The 23,351-nt window shown below is 41.6% G+C and overlaps 1 protein-coding gene across 7 annotated transcripts in view; it reads right to left on the reverse strand.

The window, feature by feature from the left end:
* The window catches only part of IKZF3 (IKAROS family zinc finger 3), a 93,393-nt gene that overhangs the window by 2,952 nt on the left and 67,090 nt on the right, over nt 1-23,351 (reverse strand). For all 7 annotated transcript variants that reach the window (XM_069952373.1, XM_069952374.1, XM_069952372.1 and 4 more), the window contains 3 exons: nt 17,508-17,675; nt 17,256-17,366; nt 9,178-9,294 (listed from right to left, as the gene is read on the reverse strand). In XM_069952373.1, the coding sequence (XP_069808474.1) occupies nt 9,178-9,294; nt 17,256-17,366; nt 17,508-17,675 (396 nt within the window). The remainder of the gene's footprint in view (nt 1-9,177; nt 9,295-17,255; nt 17,367-17,507; nt 17,676-23,351) is intronic.

Genomic DNA, 23,351 nt, shown 5'->3' on the forward strand with positions numbered 1-23,351 from the left:
GCACCAACGCGCACAGGATTTATGTAGCGGCAGTCCGCCTCTACATAAATCTCCTTAGCGCCGGAGATGCGTGGACATTTAAAAGGCCGGCATAAAAAACGCTGGACTTAATAAATGTCCCCCATAGTATACACTCCAGCCGGGATCGCTAGCAGGCAAGCAAAAAACTGACATGTCAGAGAACCTGTCAGTTCACACAATGGAGTGTGGGGCTCCAGCCGCACACTCCATTGTATGCAACGGTGAATTCATAAGTAGCGAAGATCATCCGGCCAGTACTGCAGTACCGGCCAGGATGATGGACGGTAACATAGGCGGTTCTGTGATCTTGCCGGGTCACAGAACGGACGATGTTATATGTAATGTAATCATGGCCTAAGGCTGGGACCCTTAGCGATCAGTGGTAATTAGTGAGGCAGCTCAGCAGTAATTAAAGGGGAACTTCAGGTAGAGGTAAGTACTGCAATAAAACTCCAGCATGTGTGAACACAGCCCTAATTTCACTGCAGAGCTTTGCACAATCAGTGAAGTTGCAGCAGCTGCTTCTGTCACTCAGGTGTAGGCTAGAGGCTAGAGAGGCCGGTCAGAGATGGTGAATCACTCAAGGGATTAGGGGATCCAGCCAAGCCTCCTGGGACATCACACCCTGCCCCCTGTCTGCATCATCAGCCTGCGCTAAGCAAACAGACACAATGTAAGACAGAGGCATGGAATATTTTTCTCCTAAGGTGGGAGAGCAGTGGGAGCAGGAGACAATGTGGATTGGCACAGAGGCCATATTTCTTCACTTCCTGGATGTCAATCAGCTACCAGTGTGGCAGAACCGCACAGATATGGTACTACATTATGCAGACACATCTATATAATTTTTTATGTACTTTTAATAGAAAAACTGTTTTCCTTATGTGGAGTTCCCCTTTAAGCAAAATTTCTCTACAGCACCCCCACAGGGGAAACTAGGTATTGCACAGATCTAATCATAAATTAGTTGGAGTCGTTAAGAGGAAGAGTATGTAGTCTGTCTCTGCTTCTGGCTACTAAGAAACCCAATCCTTCCACACCCAATAATGACCTAATAAAATATTAGAACAATGATTTACTAACCGGAAAAACCCTTTAAGCCAAATATGTGATGGTAGCGGAGAATACAATGTAATGATTATGTCTGAGGTTTATTTAAAAGGCTTCAAAGCTTCAAAGGGATCAAGTAGAAACGTGATGTAAGAACTTATTTCAGGAAGTTTATATAAGCAGGAAGCCTGAATACCCCAGGAATGACCTCTTTACCTCAGGTTTTAATGTAATACCAGTAGTGAATTGTATGACATGAAAACAGATGACATCAGGCTAATGCAACCTTATACCTGTGACTCATGGCAGACGAATGTACAGTACCTCACCCTGTAACAGGTTGTTATGTTCACTCACTGAGCATCACCTGACAGCAAGGCTGCTATGAATCATTGTGTGAACAAGGACCAGTTACTCAGGAGTGATCGCTTAGGGTAAGAGATGAGCGTCGTAGAAGTGTCATGTCAACCATCATCTGTACAAAAGGCAGGGCTGCAAAAGCTGTCAGCAGGTCATGGCTTATACACATAGGGCCCTCAGCTATTCATTACACCTCAGGTATCACCTGTTTCCAGACGACAGGTGACTGCAGTATAAGTATGTGTTTATGGGTAGGATATCATGGCAGAATGAGCAGATCTACCACTCCTTATAATAAGTATTGGGTTCCATAGAGTTTTCAATTCTCACAATAGTACAGTTCTCATGGGAAAAAAAAAAATCTTCAGTCTTGCTGCAGACTTCGCCAAAATAACCTTTTTTTTTCAGTGTAAGATCCTGTATGAAGGCTGACACCACAGATTTCCATTATAATTTTTTAAGTTCCTATTTTCCTAATGCACTATGGATTCCAGTATGTTCTCTGGAAACCTAAGGACTGTAAAGAAATGTAATTACTGTATATCATATGTACAAACTAGTGTTACTCTACATCTGGGATGGGAACTTCCAGCCCTCCAGCTGCTGCAAAACTACAACTCCCATCATGCCTGGACAGCCTAAGTCAAGCATGAAGGGTTCCCTATCCTTGCTATATGTAAGGCTGTTGATCACACTGGACTTATTTTACCTGGGTTACCCCTGACCAGTTTGGATCTTATAGCCGTTCCTAGTGGTTCCAGCAATAATATTCCTTCTAGACTTCCCAAGTCCACTAATGGCATTGCACCCTCTGTTTTTGTCTACTAAGGGTGGGTTCACACTGCATTTTTGCAATCCATTTAACGGATCCGTTTTTTTTTAATGGTCAAAAAAGTAGTGTCAAGTCGAGGTCCAGTCCGCAGAATACTGTAATACAGTACATACCCCCACCCCCACTGAACGCCCTGCAGCTAGACAGATGCCGCTGCCGCAGATGTCAGACCTTCAGCAGCCTTGCTCCCTGGCTCCAGCCCCCAACTCATCCCCGCACATGCACAAATGACGTGCAGACGTCACTCTAGCGCCGCACAGCCCCTGCCGAAGAGGAGTGGGAGGCTGATGGACTGCTTCAGCCCACCGGACCAGGAGAGGTGGATTGCATCAGCACCACAGTGATAGGGGGAGACGCTTTCTGCCTTCTCCTTACTTGTAAGCTTCTGCTCTGCCTCCTGTCACAGTTGCCCCCCCCCTCCCGTAGTTTTTCCGGGACTGTCACGATTCTGTGGAGACAGCCCCGGCAAAACCATGTTCCGGGTATGTCCCGGGAAGCTCCCTCCCCCGTCGTGGCAATCTCCGCCCCCTGTCGGCGTGAGTGATGTCACTCATGCAGAGCAGGGAGCGGAGTCGCTAGGGGGCTAGAGGAACCATACAGGTGGGGTAAGTATAGCTTTTTTTGTTTTAAATACAGATGAAGGGGCAGGAGTATGGTAAAGAGGGGCAAGAGGATGAGAGGGGTACTACTATGATGATGGAAGGGCTGGAGGATGAAGGGGGTAGTAGTATGATAGGGTAGGAGGATGATGGATGGATAGTAATATGATGAAGGGGCAGAAGGATGAAGGGGGGTAGTAGTTTGATAAAAAGGGGGTAGTATTATGATGGAGGGGCAGAGTGATGAATGGGTAGTAGTATGATGATAGAGGTGCAGGAGGATGATGATGGAGGTGCAGGAGGATGAAGGAGGTAGTAGTATGATGATGGAGGAGGAGGAGGAGGATGAAGGGGTAGTGGTATGATGATGGAGGGTCATCAGATATATATATTCGTGCTGTTCTGGGGTCACTTCCACACACTGAGCCCCCACATAACTCTGATCTCCCACAAAGCATTCAGTGTACAATGTACCTAAGACCCTACAACTACAACAGCTGCAGACACTACAACTCCCAGCATTTACTGATAGTCTTCATCCCTCAGTATATGCTTGGAGTTGTAGTACATATGAGCTGCCACTGTAGAAAGATATAGTGCCACCAGAAGCTTCTGCACAACAATTAATTATTAAAGGTTTGTTCTCTCTGAAACTACAACTCCCAACATACCAATTATTAAAGCTTCATAACTGTAGGGTATTCGGGGAGTTGTAGTTCAACTGAAAACATGTCATTCCTAGGGGAGTTGTCGCAGATTCAGATGAATCCAGAATAGGGCCGGGTCAGTATGTCTCTTTTTACCGATTCTTCTTTGGTGGGCCCTAAGGATCATTTCCTCTGGTGGGCCCCAGGTACCCCAGTCCGACACTGTCTGTTCTAATATAACTTAAACCTGTAAAAACTCCTTCTTCCTATTATATTCAACTGCCACGTTGCAGATATAGTGGAGCTGCAGCCGGCCACCACTTCTACACATTTTTTAAAACAAGTACGGAAATCCTTTTACTTCTGTTACTTTTTAGTATTGTTATCAATGTACTTTAGCTATAATAATGTCACACTAATATCTGATACTGTGTCACAACCCGTTCACAATGAGGATGGTAGGCCCACTGATTGAAATCCAGAAAAGCACATATGAAGAAAAATACATACGTAGTCAAAAGCGGTAACAAATGTGCACAAGGTGGGTAGACGGCGGAAAGTTTATACCATTAAACGATGTATTTGTGAAGGGGGTCAGCAGTCATTTTTGGTTTCAGTTTTCTATTATGCTACAGACACTGGCAGCCACCTCGAGAAGAGATTAATGACACTATACTATCTACAAAATAAAGTTCTGGTGTCTCTGGTTATTATTGGCTGTTTTTGATTATTTTATTATATTATAGAAAACGGCAAAATTGCATTAAAACAATGAAGACTGCAATGATAACACCCTCTAAGGACTGCGACTTCATTGCCATTAAGAGAGTCGTGACACAATAACCTTTAGCCACTCGGCTTCTGCTGAGTGGTGATAAAATGGCTGATTAACACCTTTTCTACCTCCCCCTTCTCATGGCCTTTAACACCTCCACATATATTGGTGTTAATCCCTCTAACAACTTACACTTTCAGCCATTACAACATATCTCAACTACGAGACTTCAATAATAAAAGAGAAACCTGTAACACATTTACATATTAAGGTCAATTCATAATATCGCTGTTGTTGCTACAAACTGCATAAAAGCAATGTGCTAAACACTACAACACAAAAACATATATGTAACACATGCATAGCTATAGATACAAAATGAATCAGCAAGGTAGATATAATTCCTTGTTCTTCCTCTACTGGCATATTATTCTCATTTACACCATGGGAGTATCTAAATATAAACTATATACCAGTAAGTCTTAAATTACAACGTGCCAAATGTGACTTCTGTATGTAAAATCCCCATAACTTAACAGGAATTGACTTTTTTTTTTCACACTGCATAATTTGATGGGCAGCTTAAAGAAACTGTCTCAATGACAAACCCAGTGCATCAGTGATCGCCGACCTGTGGCTCTCCAGCTGTTGCAAAATGGGAGTTTTTGTAGTAATGCTGTAATTTTACAACAGCCTGGAGAACCACAGATTAGAGAACACTAAAGTGAACTGATTATATAGTGCATATATACAGTATCAACATCTATAAGAGAACTGACATGCTGCAAAAAGCAGTTCTTGTGTCTATGGAATAGAATCATATGCATTTAAATTCATAGAAAAGTAGACACACCAGCAGTTTCTACCTTGCAGCAGTCGGTATCACTGCCATCCCAGCACCCAGCTTCTGAGACCCGCAATAAAATGCTATGATCATGCTTCTCACTATGGGACACTACACATTCCCCCTCTAGTAGTCAAATTTAGTATTACATGGTCCCCACTCAAATACATCTGGGGAAATTTATTAAGTCCAGCATTTTTTTTTGTGCTGGGCTTAAAAATGTCCCCGCAGCACAGAAGTTCGTCAGATTTATGGAGGAGCCCCTCCATGTGTGCATGCAGCTCAGAGCATTTTTCCCCCAGAAAAATGTTAAATTTGGTGCATGCAGAGGCCGTGCATCAAGACTGATGTATCACACATGCCGCATACACAAGCCTTCTCTGTATTCACAATACTCTAACAATAAAAACATTTCACTTGCACATTTCCCCGAATAAATTTTTTCTGCTGTGTAAATGTGAAACAGAAACAATTCATTTCTTAAACCTCACACCTAGGAACTTGTCAGTTCAAAAGAGAATTCTCGTAGCCCCTTACAAACAGAATGAAACCTTCACTTTATTTTTGAGGTGACATTCATTTTACCTCTAAGTTTTGTAACTTTTTCCCATGAACACTTTTTTTGAGTATTTTTAAAAAAAATCTTTTTATACAAAAGCTTTTTATGCAGATAGTTAAGCATACAATTTTCATTTTTTTTCATATTGTGCACATTTGTATCTTTCTATAGATTATATGCATGAGCATTATGACGAGAGGAAGGCCGCATAAAAATAAGATAATACTCAACATGAGAAAACTGAAAGTATCAAGTGCACTACAGTAGTACAGTAGTTACACTACTGTAAATGTGGATGAGCAAGGAAGCGAGTCTAGTGTGTTATAAAGCTTCCCTATTGAAGCCAACTTTTTTTTACTTTACAGGTGTTTATGTTATGCTTGGAACATAAAAAGGACTGGGATGGGGGTGAGCGAGGCTTAAGGCCACAGAACAATTATCGGCCGTTACGGCGGATAATCGTCCCGTGGAATAGAAGGCAACGATCAGCCGACATCGTTCATGTCGGCTGATCGTTGCAGTCGTTTGTCTTTCAACCATGTTGAAAAACAAATGATTGTGATAGGAGCGGCGGCAGCAGACCGCCACTATCCCCTACGGGCTGCCCGGACGATCTAGCGATCACCCGGGCAGCCCCCCCCCCGCGCTCCTTGCAGCTGCTCCCGCACTCACCCGCTTGCTGCCACCACATGTAGTAGCGCTGAGAGCGAGGGGGGAATGAGGAGCAAATGAGCGCAGAACAAACAAAGCGCTTCGTGTCGTTAACATATGCGATTTGCTTATTTCTAATTTTAACCACAGGGGGATCCACTATGTCTAACGTAAAGAAGGTTTCAGATGGGGATTCTTTACTGTAAGAGCAGTCTGCTGTGTGCATAAGGCCTTAATTACCTAAATATTTTTAATGATTAATATTTTGACTTGGTTGTCAGAATAAAAACTTCAACAAATTTTAAAATTCAGATAGGAATTTTTTTTTTAATTATTTGTTATTGTTATTTTCTGATGACACTTTCCCTTTAAGGTGCCCATTCCCATTAGATTAGATTGGTCAATTCTACCAATTTAGGCTGAGGGTTACATTGTGGCCGTGTGACCAGACACCAGTGTGTCCCACCGTTTAGATCGCAGTGCGCTGCACCTAATGAAGGGAAACAAGTTGCGTTGTACCAGACAATGGCAAGAAATTCAATCTTGTGACCCATTGGGCGTTTTCCATACAATGTGTGCACTGATGGCCGCTGTCCCAGACTTTAATACAATGCATTATTAGATTAAAATAAGAGGCGGGTTTTATACCTTTTTTTTTTATTTTATTTTTTTTTTACAAAAATTGTGCTTCATATTTTTCATGCACCTGAACTTTGCAGCTGTCCTGGTAAATTGTTCCCCTTTTCTCAGGTTATGCTTCAATACTTGTCTCCCCGTTCCTACTCAAAGTAAACAGACATGAGTCTGCACTGCATGAGTGAATGTTCTTTAGAACTGGAAAGAGGTTGTGAAACCAAGGAACCCATAAACACTGGGGAGAAGCGGGGGGAAAGCCCAGGGTAACGGCACCACATGAAGATGTGTTACCAACAGAACGAAGGGGCGCTGTCGGGGGCTGGGTTCACACTATGTATATTTCAGGCTGTATTTGGTCCTCATGTCAGGTCCTCATAGCAACCAAAACCAGGAGTGGATTGAAAACCCAGAAAGGATCTGTTCACACAATGTTGAAATTGAGTGGATGGCCGCCATATAACGGTAAATAACTTCCATTATTTCAATATAACAGCCGTTGTTTTAAAATAACAGCAAATATTTGCCATTAAATGACGGCCATCCACTCAATTACAACATTATGTGAACATAGCCTTTCTGTGTTTTCAATCCACTCCTTGTTTTGGTTGCTATACAGCCTCAAACATACAGCCTCAAATATACGTAGTGTGAACCCAGCCTAAACCTGGAACTGAGAGAGGTGGATAGGATCACAGCGCCCATCTGTAGCCCAGAGTAAAACATTGAGAACATAACAAGAGCATAAAAATAGAGGTTGTCCTGACAAGGTCAAAAAGGTTTGGGGTTCATGGTATAAGGGTAACCACTGACTTCTACAATACGTTGTTTTAGGGTACAAACACACACACCGTAAACGCAGCGTATTTTCTGCTGCGATACACAGCAGGTACGCAGCAGATTAGATCTAAATAACTGAACACAGCATCAAATCTGCACCATCAAATCTGCTGCAGATCTGCTGCGTATCTGCTGCGTATATGGTGTGTGTGTTTGTACCCTTAGCCTCTGTACTCTCCTGTTCATCTGACACCCTGAGTAACACATCATTACAACATTATATATATATATATATATTAGTAACATATCATTATAGATTTCTAAAATGGTCACTAACAACTTAAAAAACTTCCCTTCATTTTATCAGTAACCTATTTGTAAATCGCAAAAAAAACCACAAAAAAACCTCTTTACCCCAGAAAAACAACTCTAAATTTTGGCTATTTGTCCACTGCCCTCTGTTCACTGCCTGTTTTTTTTTTTTTAGTTTTCTATGTTTAAATCAACATTATACATATGGCCACTAGGTGTCTCCCTTCCTGTCAAACTGTGAACCATGGTTCCTCCATTCTATTTGGTCTTTTCTCTGTTCAAAAAAGAAAACCAAACACAGGAAGTCCAGGTCCTTTGCACGCTCAAAGACATGGCTTGGTATTGATTGACATCCATTCCTGAGCATGCACAGAGTGGGAGAAGTCTTTACTGCTTTGTGCTTGCACTGTATGGTCAGCTCTCCTGTCACACAACACCAAAACCTCTGTAACCACACAGTGACATCATTCTGACTGAATTGTTACATAACAAAGGGCATTCTATCCTGGTAAGCTGCATAGCTGAAAATATAAACAGCAAAGTTAATCATATAATTGGCCTAGGTTAATTTCCCTCAGCTGCTATACATCCTGCATGATAAACAGGTGTCTTTCCTTGTGTGAGTGTACAAAAGACTGGGACTTCCTGTGTTTGGTCTCTTATTTTGAACACAGACCAAATAACAGCACAACAGAAGAAGCATGGGGCACAGTTTGACAGGAAGGGAGACACCTAGTGGCCTTATGTGTAAAGTTGATTTAAACATAGAATACTTATTATTGCAATATTGCAAGACTGCTTGTGATCACAACCCCTTAAATTTTTTTTGCAAAAAGTTAATATTTAAAATCTTTTGTAACTACAGGTGCACTATAAACTAAACTGTACGCCATGTATTATATTCTTTTATTACCCAGCATGCTCCCCGATATACAACATTAATCGGAGACCAATTTTACGCGTTTACAAATATCTATGACTTTTTAAGTTTTTGGATTACTTCATAGGATTATTTTATGTAAGGCTTTGTTTTTTTTTTTATTATACAAACCATAGTTCCGCACTACAATGACTTTAGAAAAAAAAAATTATCCTCGGAATGTTAGTCACCTACCGATAAATTTTTGGGGCATGGAGCTTTTCCTTTTTGCGACATTGCTGGCTAACCGATCCAGTACCATTGCCCGATCGCTCCCCATCTCTGGTTTCATTTGCTTGGGTTCTTCTACGACTGTAAGAAAGAATGAAAACAAAGCGGTAGGTTAATATTATGCAGCTGACTAGTATTGTACAGTGTCATAATAGGGAGTGCAAAGAACCTGTGAAGAATACAGGTAATAAGATAATTACTACTAAGGGACTCTCAAAGTTTTGTGGCTGCAGTGATTCGGTCACTATCCAACATGTAATGGGAATTCATTCATATAGGCAGGGGCGTAACTACCACTATAGCAGCCATAGCATCTGCTATGGGGCCCACCACATCAGGAGGGCCCCATTGCCCGCTCCTGCAATACACTGGGCCCCCTGAGCTGTCATCGTAAGCAAGAGGACAAATCCATTCTTTATAAAGTTTAGGAAAGTAGCAATGTAAGTTGGTCCATTCCTACCGTACAAAACACAAAGTATGCAAGCAATGTCCTACGACCCCCTCCGAGCTGAATGCACAGGCCACCTGCAAGCTGCCTTGTTTCTGACCACTTTCTGTCTCTTTGTCAATGTTTCCACTGAGCTGGTTTGAGGTTTTGTCTTCTCTCTCAATACAAGGCGAGAGCACGGGTATCCACGCTGTCTAATGGCAGGCATTGCTTCCTGTCCCTTCTCATTTGTGGTCAATGGAGGAAGGAGAGTGGAGAAAAGGGGGAGGAAGGTGCCTGCGCACATGACAAAGCTTGAGCGTTCAAGATGGTTATCGAAGGCTGAGTCAAGTTTTCTAGCAATGTTACATAAAATCTTTTAGGTTTTTACTGTTTTCGTGACACGCTGTACCTGCAGAATATGCTATCTACCACTAAATCTCTAAATAACATTGGCTGTAATCTGATGTACCGTCCTGTTTTTATGGAAGGTGTCTTAGTCAGAAACTGATTTTCTTGTGGTGAACTTCAATACCATATTGGCTTTTCTAACTAAATAACCTCCCCGATTCCATTGTAGTTTGCCTGGCCACATAAATAAAGGGTTGTACCTGCGAGAACTCGAGATCGGCTTCTCTGGAAGCAGAATATACTTTCACACACACACACACAGGTTTTGGCACTTTTCCTGATAAATTTATAGTCATGAGAAAACTATTGTATACCTTCCTTCAATTCTATGTTTCAGGAAAAAATGTAAAAAAAAAAATTTGGTTCTTAGAAGGTTTTACATTTGGGTAAGGTTGAGTTTGCACTGCTTTTTACAGTCCGTTTAAAGTCCGACGGGGAGGGGGCAAAAATTCATTATGGGCAGGGGGCAATTAAATAAAACAATATGGAAAAACTCTGTTGTAAGAACTCTACCTCTAGTGCAGTTATGGAATGGGTGTATAGCGAGTGCACTACTTGGCTGGCACCAAATGACCTAATTGGTATGTATAATTAGTAGGCTCTCTAGCAATACCCCTAAAATATTATTTTGGAGACAAATGTAAATCTCATCAGCCGCTCAGCCGCGATTGGCTGAGCACAGTTATGCTCAGCCAATCGCGGCTGAGCTTCGGATGACGCTGCAGAGGGCGGCCGGCACTCGGGAAGATCCGCTGGCCTCCCGAAGAAGACGTCACTGCTGAGGATCGGAGACCGTGGTCGGCACGTGACAGGTAATGTATAGCGCACCACACTTCCGGGTACACGGGTGGGGGTGGTGGGACACGGGGAAGGGGGCCATTCACAGACATAACATACATTACAAAGTTGTATAACTTTGTAATGTGTGTTATTCTGTGAATAATTTTTTATCGCCGGACAACCCCTTTAAGAGCTGCTCCCGTGTTCTCTGTCAGCATAGGAGTATTTGTATGCATTCACTATGCTGTGAGCTAATAAATGGTGGGACCGGTGGTAGGTGGTTATGGCAGTATATTTCTGCAGTATATTCAATAGTAGTAGCAACTCTTTATACGCGTTTCAGAGCACTGCTCAGCTCTTTCCTCAGTAATGAGTTGCAGATGGAGTCTGTTCGTATATGCAGCATTTAAATATATGTTGAGGCCATGTTAATTGCAGGCCTGGGACTCGCTAATAGGTGGACTGGATTTTACTTTCATGACTTCAATTGAAACATAATGTTGTTTACAGTCTAGAAATGATCCTGCGTATCAATATTTAAATATAGCAATATACTTATCATGCAGTATGGATAGATTACACATATCACTTTTATAGAACATTATTTTCTTACACGAAATATAGTAGGTCTATTTTACATGAGTCACATGTGAGAACGCATGTGCAACTTCTCTATGTGAACACCGTTGGAGACTTGATGCGGTTTTACATCCAAATTAGTATATACGATACATGTATAGGTTTGGTTAATGTCACAATGCCTATACATCTGTAGACTTATATATATACAAATGTACATGTATATTACCAATAAATAAAAAATAGTATAGTGAAAAATAAAAAATAAAAATAATTGAAAGTAAAATCAGGTAAAAAACGAAATGAAATGATATTACCAGCAATAAAAGTACATATTTATAATGTATCTGTTTAGTATCAATAATCCATTTGCGGTAAAGTATATAGTTAATATGGTTAAGTAAGCTCAATAAATGGAAATATATACCGTATGTATATCCCACCATATGTTGATTCCCAAGGGGCAGTCCAGGCACTGATATAACAGTCGGGCACTGTACTGTCCGTCAGGACAAACCAAGATGGGAATATCTGATGAAGTTGAAGTTTAGTTGAAGATGTATAGGAGACCATATGGATGGCAGTGAATCCTCTTTTTATATTGTAAAAATGTTCAGCTATTCTTTTTTTGAGGCATCTCGAAGTTCTCCCTATGTACTGTTTATTGCATGGACATTGGATAATGTAAATTACATTTTCTGAGTTGCAAGACAACGTCCCTTTGATTTTGTATTCATAACTGTTGGTGGTAGATATTACTTTATCGGTGCGTCTTGGAAACGGAGTGATTCTACAGTTATTGCATAATCCACATCTGAAGAAGCCTGTTATGTCTGGATTTAGTGTGTTTTGTATGGAATTAGGTTTTTTCTTTATGGTTAGAGCAACTTGTGAACCTAAATTCGGTGCTTTGGAATAAATGATGGGTGGTTTGGGAGGGAGTAACGGACCTAATGTTTTATCATCCCTTAAGTGGTGCCAGTGTTTATGAATGATTTTATGTATCTGTTTGTGGCTGGAATTAAATGGTATGATGAGTTTGGCTGAGTGTACGTGGTCTTGTATTTCTAATGTAGTATCTGGTGGTTCACTAAAAAATGATGATCTGTCAAGTGAACGTGTTTTCTGAAGGGCTTTATCTAGAATCTCTTCTGGGTATTGTTTTGTCTGGAATTGTTTTTTGAGTATGGCAGCTTCTTCTTCAAATTTCTCTACTGCTGTGCAGTTCCGTCTTAATCTTCTAAATTGGCCGAACGGTATATTAAGGAGCCACTGTGGGAGGTGGCAGCTGTCAAATCTGATATAACCGTTTTTGGCCGTGGGTTTGCGGTATGTATTGCATGTCAGTGAAGAAGAGTTGGCTGTGATTTGTAGATCTAAAAATTCGATGGTTTGGTGACTGTATTGCGAAGTGAAGGTTAAATTAAATTGATTAGAGTTGATGGTTTCTATGAATGTTAAAAAATTGGCCTCTGTTCCTTTCCATACGATAATGATGTCATCAATATAATGTTTCCACAGCACCAGGTCTGCTCCTAGGTGGGGTATGATGTAAAGTTCCTCCCAGTACACGGCACGAGGAACACTGAACATGAGGAGAGCTCCTGACGACATCTTCAAGTAAATAACCCTCTGTCTGCTCCCACCAGTCTGCGGCCGCAGACCTCATAGAATCAGAGTCTTCAGACCGGTGAGAGGTGGATTTCCACCAAATCTATTTTAACATATTTCTGTGAAAACGCTAATAAGCGCCACTAACTGTTGCAATTTATATTAAACTGATAAACAGAACAGTGATAACTGACTTGATCAAATATAGTAGTAATAAACCACGGCGACTTGCAAGGGCCCTGCACTAGTCGCATGCGGTTTTAACCGCACCGTATGCAACAACTTCATGCGGACTTAACCGTACTATATTAATTTTAACCGCATTATATGTATTTTAACCTACAAATAATCAAGTCTATATCCTGTATTGTACCATTTGCAACCGCATGAGATTTATATACAGAGATTTTTTTGTAAGCGTGTAGTTACATGTTCATCTGTTTATATGTTTTTATGAATTTTAATTTTGATTTAGATAAAGTGTTATATATACATATTTACTTGTGATTTAATTATACTTTGAGATTTAGATTTGTCTCCAAAATAATATTTTAGGGGTAAATTATACAAATAAAACAATATGCTTACCGTTCCCAGAGCCTGCGCTGCGCTGCACCAAGGAGCTCCTGGACCCCACCGGCTGCCATCTTCTCCTGGGTATGTCATCATTTGACGTCACAGGCAGGTGGGAATTAGCCTGCTCAGCCAATCAGTTACTGTAGCGGTGCCTTGCCCCAGTCACTGACAGGCTGAGTGGGGCATCCATCTGCCTGGTCATGACGTAGCCGGAGGGAAGCTTAGAAGACAGCTGGCGGGGTCCAGGAGGGGAACATGGCTCCCCACACTCTGCCCGTAATGAATTTTAAATGGTTACTTTTAGCGTAAACAAAAAGAAATCTTAAAAAAAAGGTGTTTTTGTGTACGCTAAAAAATTTGGTTTGACCCCTTTCTTTTTTTAGGCCATTTCCAAACATTTTTTTCCAGGACTAGGGCTGCATCCAACATCTCCAGCCACAGGGACACAAAACCCAAGGTTGCTTATCACTACTCTGGAGAAAACCTCTGCTTTCTAATAAAAAGACTGCATCACAGACTCACCCCAGTGAGATCGCCGGAGGAGTGATCCTAATGCATACTCACTAATCCTTCATGTGCCAATAACCCGTTGCCCTTGTTTACAACCTATTTTTGGACATCCACTAAGGTGGGTCGCTCATGCTCAGTAAGGCCCCGTTCACACTGAGCAAGATTGTTGGAATTCCATGATGGAGCTGTCGCCGCGGAATCCCACCGTGCTTAGTGTGCTGCTTTGAGCGAATGAGAGGGTGCGCGCGTGTCCGCTTCCTCGCCACTCCGCTCAAAGAAATGACATGTCACTTCTTTGAGCGGAAGCGGTGGCAGCGGAGGAGCGCGCACCCTCTCATTCACTCATATTCAGCACACTGAGCACAACGGGATTCCGACGTTCTTGCTCAGTGTGAACAGGGCCTGTAACTGCAATCTCCTCGTCTGTCATTAGGCAGTTGGGGGGAGATTTATCAAACATGGTGTAAAGTGAAACTGGCGCAGTTGCCCCTAGCAACCAATCAGATTCCACCTTTCATTCCTCATAGATTGTTTAAAAAATGAAAGGTGGAATCTGATTGATTGCTAGGGGCAACTAAGTTAATTCTACTTTACACATGTCTGCCCTATGTCTTTACTGCACTTGCAAGCAAGGGGGACTTTAGGAAAGCATGCTTTCTGTTACACAGTGACAGCAAGTCCATAGAAAGAAAACCAGGAATAGTGGATCTGTGTTAAGAACAGGACAGGGATGTAGGTTATTTGTGCTTCTTTACATATATGCATGTGGTACACCTGATTTTACCAACTTTGCTTCTAACACAACCCCTTTAAGAGAACTGTGCACAAACCAATGCCCACGAACCTCAACCAACTGAAGCAATGCTGTAAAGAGTGGACCAAAATTCCTCCAAATTGATGTGAAAGTCATAAAGAAAACCATTACTTCCGATTATTGCTGCTAAAAGTGGATCTGCTAGATCACAGTGGCGGCCATAACCCCTGGCGATCAACAAATAAGAGCGGGCTGAATCAATAACTACAGAATCGGGAATTTTTGAAAAGGAAAGTGACTTGTTTTTGCATCGCCTGCTAATTAAACATCATTTAATAAGATGGGAATATCCCTTTAAGTAGAAAGCACTCACAAAAACCACATCAAAAACAGCAGCAAATTCTCACAGCAGATTTTCTTTTCAGCTAGGTTTCTTAGCTGTGTGAACATGTCCTCAGTGTGGTTCTACACACTACTTAAGTTTTTATGCATTTTTTTTTTTACCCTAAACCAAAGTGGTTCCAGTAGGAAGAGGTAAAAGTCCTTCCTTTATATTTCCTATTCTTTTATACTCAATAAAAAACTGGAATGGAATTATACTGAAAAACTGCTGTGTGTAAAACCACCCTTAACCAGTTGACAACAAAGGATGAGCATCATGCTCGTGCAGGGTTTTTTTAATTTTTTTTTATTTTTTAAAAATAAAAATCAAACAGTAGTGTTATAAACATGATAGACCTTCATATATTCCAATATCTACCTTAAATCAGCCCCTTTTCCTATATTTTAACCCCTTCACGACCAAGGGCAGCGACCCCGCTCTGAACCGCCGCAATCCTGGGTACTATCTGCAGCCCAAGACCAGTCCTATCGCCATGCCTGCTAATTAACCTTTTAAATGCAGCTGTCAAAGTTGACAGCTGCATTTAAAATACTTATTTTCTCCATCCCTGGTGTCTAGAAGGGGCAGTGGGTTACCCCACCCCGCGACGAGATTGCGGAGGAGCGATACCCGCATCTGTACCGGGCTGGGGTCTGCGCTGTAATGGCACTGATCCTGGCTCGGCATTCTATTGCTCTCGGCTGCAGCAGCCAAGAGCAATAGAACACCTATTTCATTTATGTATGCAGTATATCTATACTGAATAGATCTCAATGAGAGATTGGAGTAGTGATACTAGAAGTCTCCCAGGAGGAATAACCCTACCCCAGGGGGAACAACCCTCACCCCAGGGGGGCTTCTAGTATATGTGTAAAAAAAATGCTTTTTTATTAATAAAAAATCCCCTCCCCTAATAAAAGCTTAAATCACCCCCCTTCCCCCATTTTATAAATAAAAATAAATAAATATTTCATTCCTGATCTCACACGGTAAACAGCGTCAGCGCAAAAAAATTACAAAGTGCAAAATTGTGCATTTTTGGTCGCATCAAATCCAGAAAAATTGTAATAAAAAGCGATCAAAAAGTCGCATATGCGCAATCAAGGAACCAATAGAAAGAACACATCATGGCGCAAAAAATGACACCTCACACAGTCCCATAGACCAAAGGATAAAAGCGCTATAAGCAAGGTAGCAGAGAAATTTTAAGGAACATTTATGTTTTAAAAAAGGTTCAAATTTTTTAAAAGCCATAACATAAAATAAAAGTTACACAAGTTGAGGAACATGCATAACAAGTCAGTTTTACCCTAGAGCAAACAGCGTAAATCTCCCAAAATTCTATTTCACCACACATTTAATTTTTTTCTGGCTTCGCAGCGCACTTTATGCAAAAATTAAGCCTGTCATTGCCCAAACTATTAAACTATCACATTGCTGATCTTGCACAGTGTAAGTGCAAAAACCTGCAATAGTGCAAAATTACAGATTTTTGGTTGCATCTAGAGATAGCAAATAGCCCGTCTAAACAAGCAAAGCCCAGTGAGCGGCTTATCCGCCCGCTGCCTTTCAAATCTGGATCCAGTCCTGGGTTACTAGGAGAAATTTTTCAGGACTGGATCCAGCTTTTCCCGGCACCCGGGATGGAGCAGCAGGGAGTAGCAGTGGAATAGAGTTGAAAGGCTGATACGCTGCTTACTGATCAAGCGAAGCGCTTCTCTTAGTTTAGACACGTGATTCGCTCATCTCTAGTTACATCACATCCTAGAAAAAATTCATAAGTGATCCCAAAGTCGCATAAAAGCAAGTGTGGGGCCAATAAAACAATGCCAATCATGACACAAAGAATGAGCCTTATAGGTCAAACAATAAAACCACAATAAGGGTTAAAATACAGCAAATTGAAACAAATGTACTTATTTTTAAAAAGTTTATATACAAAAAGACTTCTCCTTTAAATAGGTTGGTAAATACACGCCTTACAAAAAAAAAAAAAAGATATTTACACTCACCAGACTCGTTGATGTTTTGCAGATAAACGCGGCATCGCTCCTTGTGCTCCTCCAGAGAGCTGCGCTGCTTGTAGCTACGGCCACAGAACTCACATTTGAAGGGTTTTTCCACTGCGAAGAAAAAACTTTCTGTCATGTCTGTAACTCACAAAAATGTCTATGAATAGGTGCTAAGCCACCAGCGAACAATAAATAGAACTTAGAGAAATGTCACAGATCCCAACAATACTTCATAAGCACTGGTAGGCTCACCTGAATGTGTGCGGAGGTGTCCGGACAAGGCATCTCTTCTTTGGCAAGCGTAGCTGCACAAGTGGCATTTGAAAGGTTTCTCTCCAGTGTGTAGCTTGCCGTGTCGGAGCAGGTTCCCTTTCTGGGTAAATGAAGCTCCGCACTGGTTGCACTGGAATGGCCGCTCCCCTAAAATAGGCAAAACATTGGCTGTGAGAGAGAGGATCATACTAATTCTGATATAGAAAAGGTGGCAAATTCTATGAGAAAAGACACTGAATGTGCCATACAGATATAACAAAAGGGAGTCTAACAGCACCAGAAAACTTGGTCCAAAACTTGGCCGTCATAGTAAATGGATGCAGAAAGGAGAGCCCACAATCCTAAATGTGGTAACTTGACATAGAAAGTAGAAGAGTCCGGCAGCAACTGTAATATCTGTAACATTTCAATCCTATGGGGGAAATTTATGGTGTAAAGTAGAATTGGCTCAGTTGCCCCTAGCAACCAGTCAGATTCCACTTTTTATTCCTCACAGAATCTTTGGAAAATGAAAGGTGGAATCTGATTGGTTGCTAGGGGCAACTAAGACAATTCTACTTTACAACCTGTTTGAAAAATCTCCCCCTATGTGTCTTTATCAGGCATAACAATGGGTTGAAACGTTGCATTTCAATGTTGGATCATGTAAATAAATCTTGATTATACTACAGATGCTGCCGGACTCTTCTACTTTCTATGTCGTTTTGACCTGTCACGGTCTGCTGAGACCCCACTGATCAGAAGAAAGAGTAGGGTGGAGTGTGCAGTATTGTGCTGCAGTTCCCCACTATCAATTATCTCTGTTAAGCAACCCCTACAGACTTATCATGGAACCACCTGGACAGCAGCAAATTTCACACATTAGGCTGTTCACTCCTCATTTTTTCATACAGTGGCCATATATCAGAATTATGGCTGCTAGAGTGATTCAAAGCTATAGGGCAAATCTGCTGACAACAGTGAAAGTATGTGTATATTAGGGAATCACAGGTAATATACACTCATTACCATGACAGTCTCCTACTGGTAGTAACCTTTAATAATAGTTTGTTCTTCCATGTTCTCAAGATCTGTGACATCCTGTTAGCAAGTGGTGATAAGATGGTCCAGGCTAAGCTGACTAATACATACAACTTGTAATGTATCTCGTAAATGACCTGTTCACACTAGTATTATGGCCGAATCCACAAAGCTGTGATAAATCCGTCATATGAGGAATCCTATCTGACACCACTGACCTATAATGGGATCCATCCGGGTTCTATCATTGTTTTGACAGAATGAATGCATACTGCACCCAATGGAGGCTCTTGTATGTGAACCAAACATTAAAGTGTACCTTTTTTTGCAGAAATCAATAGTACAGGCGGTTTTAAGAAACTTTGTAATTGGGTTTATTAGCCAAAAAATGCATTTTTATCATGAAAAAGCAGTTTGAAGCTCTCCCCCCCGTCTTCATGGTTTTCTATGGAGAGGGGAGAGGTGGAGGGAGGTGAGGCACCAAAACAGGACAACAAAGAGTTAATTTACAGCTACATCACTGGTTTATCTCCTCTGAAGTCAGCGCTGACCTCTCTGACCTCTGAGTACCGTCTTTCACACAGCTACTATTGTGTAATCCTTTGTTCTCTGCTCTCTGCTGGCGACTAATCTCCCTCCTCCCCCTCCCCTCTCCATAGACAGGACTCGATTGCTGCAAACAAGACAGTTTTTTTGTTAATAAGCAGTGAATGAGAGAGAGGAGGGAGGGGGGACCTGGGTAAAGTCTTTGTGAATGCAGATAATGGCATATTTGCCTAATAAACCCAATCACAAAGTATCTTAAAATCACCTGGACTATTGATTTCTGCAAAAAAACAAACAAAAAAACACGACAGTGACTCTCTAAGCTTCTCACTTGGCACCAGTTGTATTTAGGTGACATCCTGGTTACATTGATTAAAACTCGTAAAGAAGAATGCAATATGGTAAGGTTTGGGGGGTTCCTGTGTCTACGTAATGCACTATATGGTAAAAGAGACATGATACCATTATGCTATAGGTCAGTCCGAACACAACCATATGCAGGTTTACACAGATTCTCTAATGTTATATATATATATTTTTAAGAAATCCTTTTTTTTTTTTGCAATTACTTATTAATAAAATGGCCCTATTGAGACGCTTATAACGATTTTAGTTTTTCACCTACGGGGCTGTATGGGGTTTCATTTTTTGCACCATGATCTCTAGTTTTTATTAATACCATATTTGTGTAGATTGGATCACTTTTTATTATTAATTTTTTTTAATACAATGTAACAAAAAATCGTCAGTCCTGGCACTTTTCCCCCTCTTTTCTTTTACGCCGTTTGCCGTTCGCTTTTTTCGCTTGTTATATTTTAATGGATAGGAAAATTACGCACAAAACGGTATATGATATGTTTATTTATTTCGTTATTGTTATATGTTGTATTTATAAAATGGGATAGGGGGGTGATTTTAATCTTTATTGGGGGAGGGGCTTTGGGGTATTTTTAAAAACATTTTTCCTTCCTTTTTTTTTCTACACATTTCAAGTCCCTCTAGGGGACTTTTACATGCAATCAATTGCATACAATTATAATTATTATTATTATTTATTTATAGAACATTACAAGATCAAAACACATTACATGAAGGCAGATGGCAGACTGATACATAAGGAAGAGGAGCCTGTCCGCGAGGGCATACCATTGATTAGTGTTATAGGCGCTCTGCTGATTGAGCCTGCCTGTGGCAGACTCAATCATCAGGATGACGATCAGACTGCAGGGAGGAAGATAAGAGACCTCCAACGGTCTGTCTGAGCGATTGGGACCCCCGCAGTCAGACTGTGGGGTCCCGATCGGTAAGTGACAGGAGCTGTCACTCACACTTAAACGCTGCGATCACAGAGTTTAAGGGGTTAATGACAGGCTGCAGCGTGACCGGTGCAGCCTGTTATTAACGGTGATTGCAGCTGGTCCCCACCTGCTATGAAGCGCGTTTCAATCCGGAGCACTCTTCATAGCTTCTTAGAGACCCAGGATGTACAGTTACGTCCAGGGTCGTCTGGTGACGTAACTGTGCGTCCAGTGTCATCTAGGGGTTAAATGGCAAATAACAATTATTTGACATTAAATGGCGGCCATCCACTTCATTTCAAGGCTAGGTTCAGACTATGTAACTGTGCGTCTGTATTTGCGGCTGTAATTGTGCGGCGGTATTTTTGGTGGTTCATGCGTACGCTGGAAAGTATAGGATATGCGGCTGCACAGTGCACACTATGTATGAATCTACGGCCCGATCGTAAACGGACCCGTAAAAAATGAACAAGACCATTGTTTGCGGCTGGAAATGCAGCCGAGGATTGACAGGCGGTCCGTACGGAGTACTTCAAAAATAGCCGGCAATGATGCCGAATGCCGATGTCTCTAATAGTTAATATATTAAATTAATCAAACACATTTTCTTTGTAATAAAGTCCCTTTCGTTGTTCAATAATTTAATTCTAACGAATCCATCATTTTGCAATTAAATATACTGTTAAAATAAATATATATATAAATAAATGTATATTTATATATATTTTTATTTTTTGACAGTATATTTAATTGCACAATGATGGATTCGTTAGAATTAAATTATTGAACAACGAAACTGATTTTATTTCAACGAAAATGTGTTTTATTAATTAAATATTAATTAGTACAGGAAGCTCCATTAAGCCGTTAATTCATATGCCGGTAATAGAGCATTCTGTACTAATCATCACTTTACTTTAATTAAAACATCAAATGTTTCTTCTAATTATGTTATCACAATAGCATTATTAGAAGAAACATTTTGAATTATATGTGCGCTCAGCTGATTGGCTGATCGGCTGAGCGCACATATAATTAGCGGGTCCGCAGCACAGTGACTTCATTGTGCTGCGGACCAGCGAAGAGGACACATCGGGGTGAGTATAGAGCTCTCCCCACCCCCTCCCCAGCACTGCACCCCTCCCAGCAAGGAAGGGGGGTCACTTAACCCCTTCCTTGCTGGGATGGGTGCAGTCTGACATCAGTCTGGCCCCCAAGGGGTTAAGGGGGATGCAATACATCCTCCCTTAACCCCTTGGGGGCCAGACTGTAAGCAGCGATCTGTAAAGATGCTGCATACTGTAAGGAGCACAACACCGCTCACAATGATGGGTCTTGTGCTCCTGTTTCTGTGTTTTTTGTGTGTTTCTCCCTTTTTGTTTTTCAGATATCGGTATCCTGGGGATTACGTCGGATTCCGTGGACTACGTCGATGACCAGCGGTTGTTTGTTGTTTTTTTTTAAATAAAATGGTCAATGAGGGGTGTGGGGGTGTTTTTATTTGAATAAAAATTTTTTTTAACTTGTGTCTTGTCTTTATTTCTTTACTTTATAGACTTCGTAGTGGAAGCCGTCTAATAGACGGAATCCATTACTAAGTTGGGGCCTAGTGTTAGCCGGTATAAAATGGCTAACACTAACCCCCCCATTATTACCCCAGTACCCAATGCCACCAGGGGTACTGGGAAGAGCCGGGTGCCCGTGGTCCCGGAGCGTCAAAATTGGCGCTCCTGGACTTGGCGGCAGCAGGCTGGTAAGATTTAGGCTGGGGAGGGCCTAAACCAATGGCTCTTCCCACCCTGGTGTTACCAGGCTGCTGTCGTTGGGTTTTTAACCCGACTGGTTATAAAAATAGGGGGGACCCTATGTGTTTTTTTAAATTATTGATTTATTTAAAAAAAACCAAAAACGCATAGGGTCCCCCCTATTTGTATAACCAGCCGGGTTAAAAACCAAACGACAGCAGCCTGGTAACACCAGGGTGGGAAGAGCCATTGGTTTAGGCCCTCCCCAGCCTAAATCTTACCAGCCTGCTTCCGCCCGGTCCAGGAGCGCCAATTTTGACGCTCCGGGACCACTGGCACCCGGCTCTTCCCAGTACCCCTGGTGGCATTGGGTACTGGGGTAATAATAGGGGGTTAGTGTTAGCCATTTTATACCGGCTAACACTAGGCCCCAACTTAGTAATGGATTCCGTCTATTAGACGGCTTCCACTACGAAGTCTATAAAGTAAAGACAAATAAAGACAAGACACAAGTTAAAAATTTTTTTTATTCAAATAAAAACACCCCCACACCCCTCATTGACCATTTTATTAAAAAAAAACAACAAACAACCGCTGGTCATCGACGTAGTCCATGGAATCCGACGTAATCCCCAGGATACCGATATCTGAAAAACAAAAAGGGAGAAACACACAAAAAACACACAAACAGGAGCACAACACCCATCATTGTGAGCGGTGTTGTGCTCCTTACAGTATGCAGCATCTTTACAGATCGCTGCTTACAGTCTGGCCCCCAAGGGGTTAAAGGAGGATGTATTGCATCCCCCTTAACCCCTTGGGGGCCAGACTGATGTCAGACTGCACCCATCCCAGCAAGGAAGGGGTTAAGTGACCCCCCCTTCCTTGCTGGGAGGGGTGCAGTGCTGGGGAAGGGGTGGGGAGAGCTCTATACTCACCCCGATGTTGTCTCTTCGCTGGTCCGCAGCACAATGAAGTCACTGTGCTGCGGACCCGCTAATTATATGTGCGCTCAGCCGATCAGCCAATCATCTGAGCGCACATATAATTCTAAATGTTTCTTCTAATAATGCTATTGTGATAACATAATTAGAAGAAACATTTGATGTTTTTATTAAAGTAAAGTGATGATTAGTACAGAATGCTCTATTGCCGGCAATATGAATTAACGGCTTACTGGAGCTTCCTGTACTAATTAATATTTAATTAATAAA

This window comes from Dendropsophus ebraccatus, chromosome 14, assembly GCF_027789765.1.
Source record: "Dendropsophus ebraccatus isolate aDenEbr1 chromosome 14, aDenEbr1.pat, whole genome shotgun sequence".
NCBI classification, from domain to species: domain Eukaryota; kingdom Metazoa; phylum Chordata; class Amphibia; order Anura; family Hylidae; genus Dendropsophus; species Dendropsophus ebraccatus.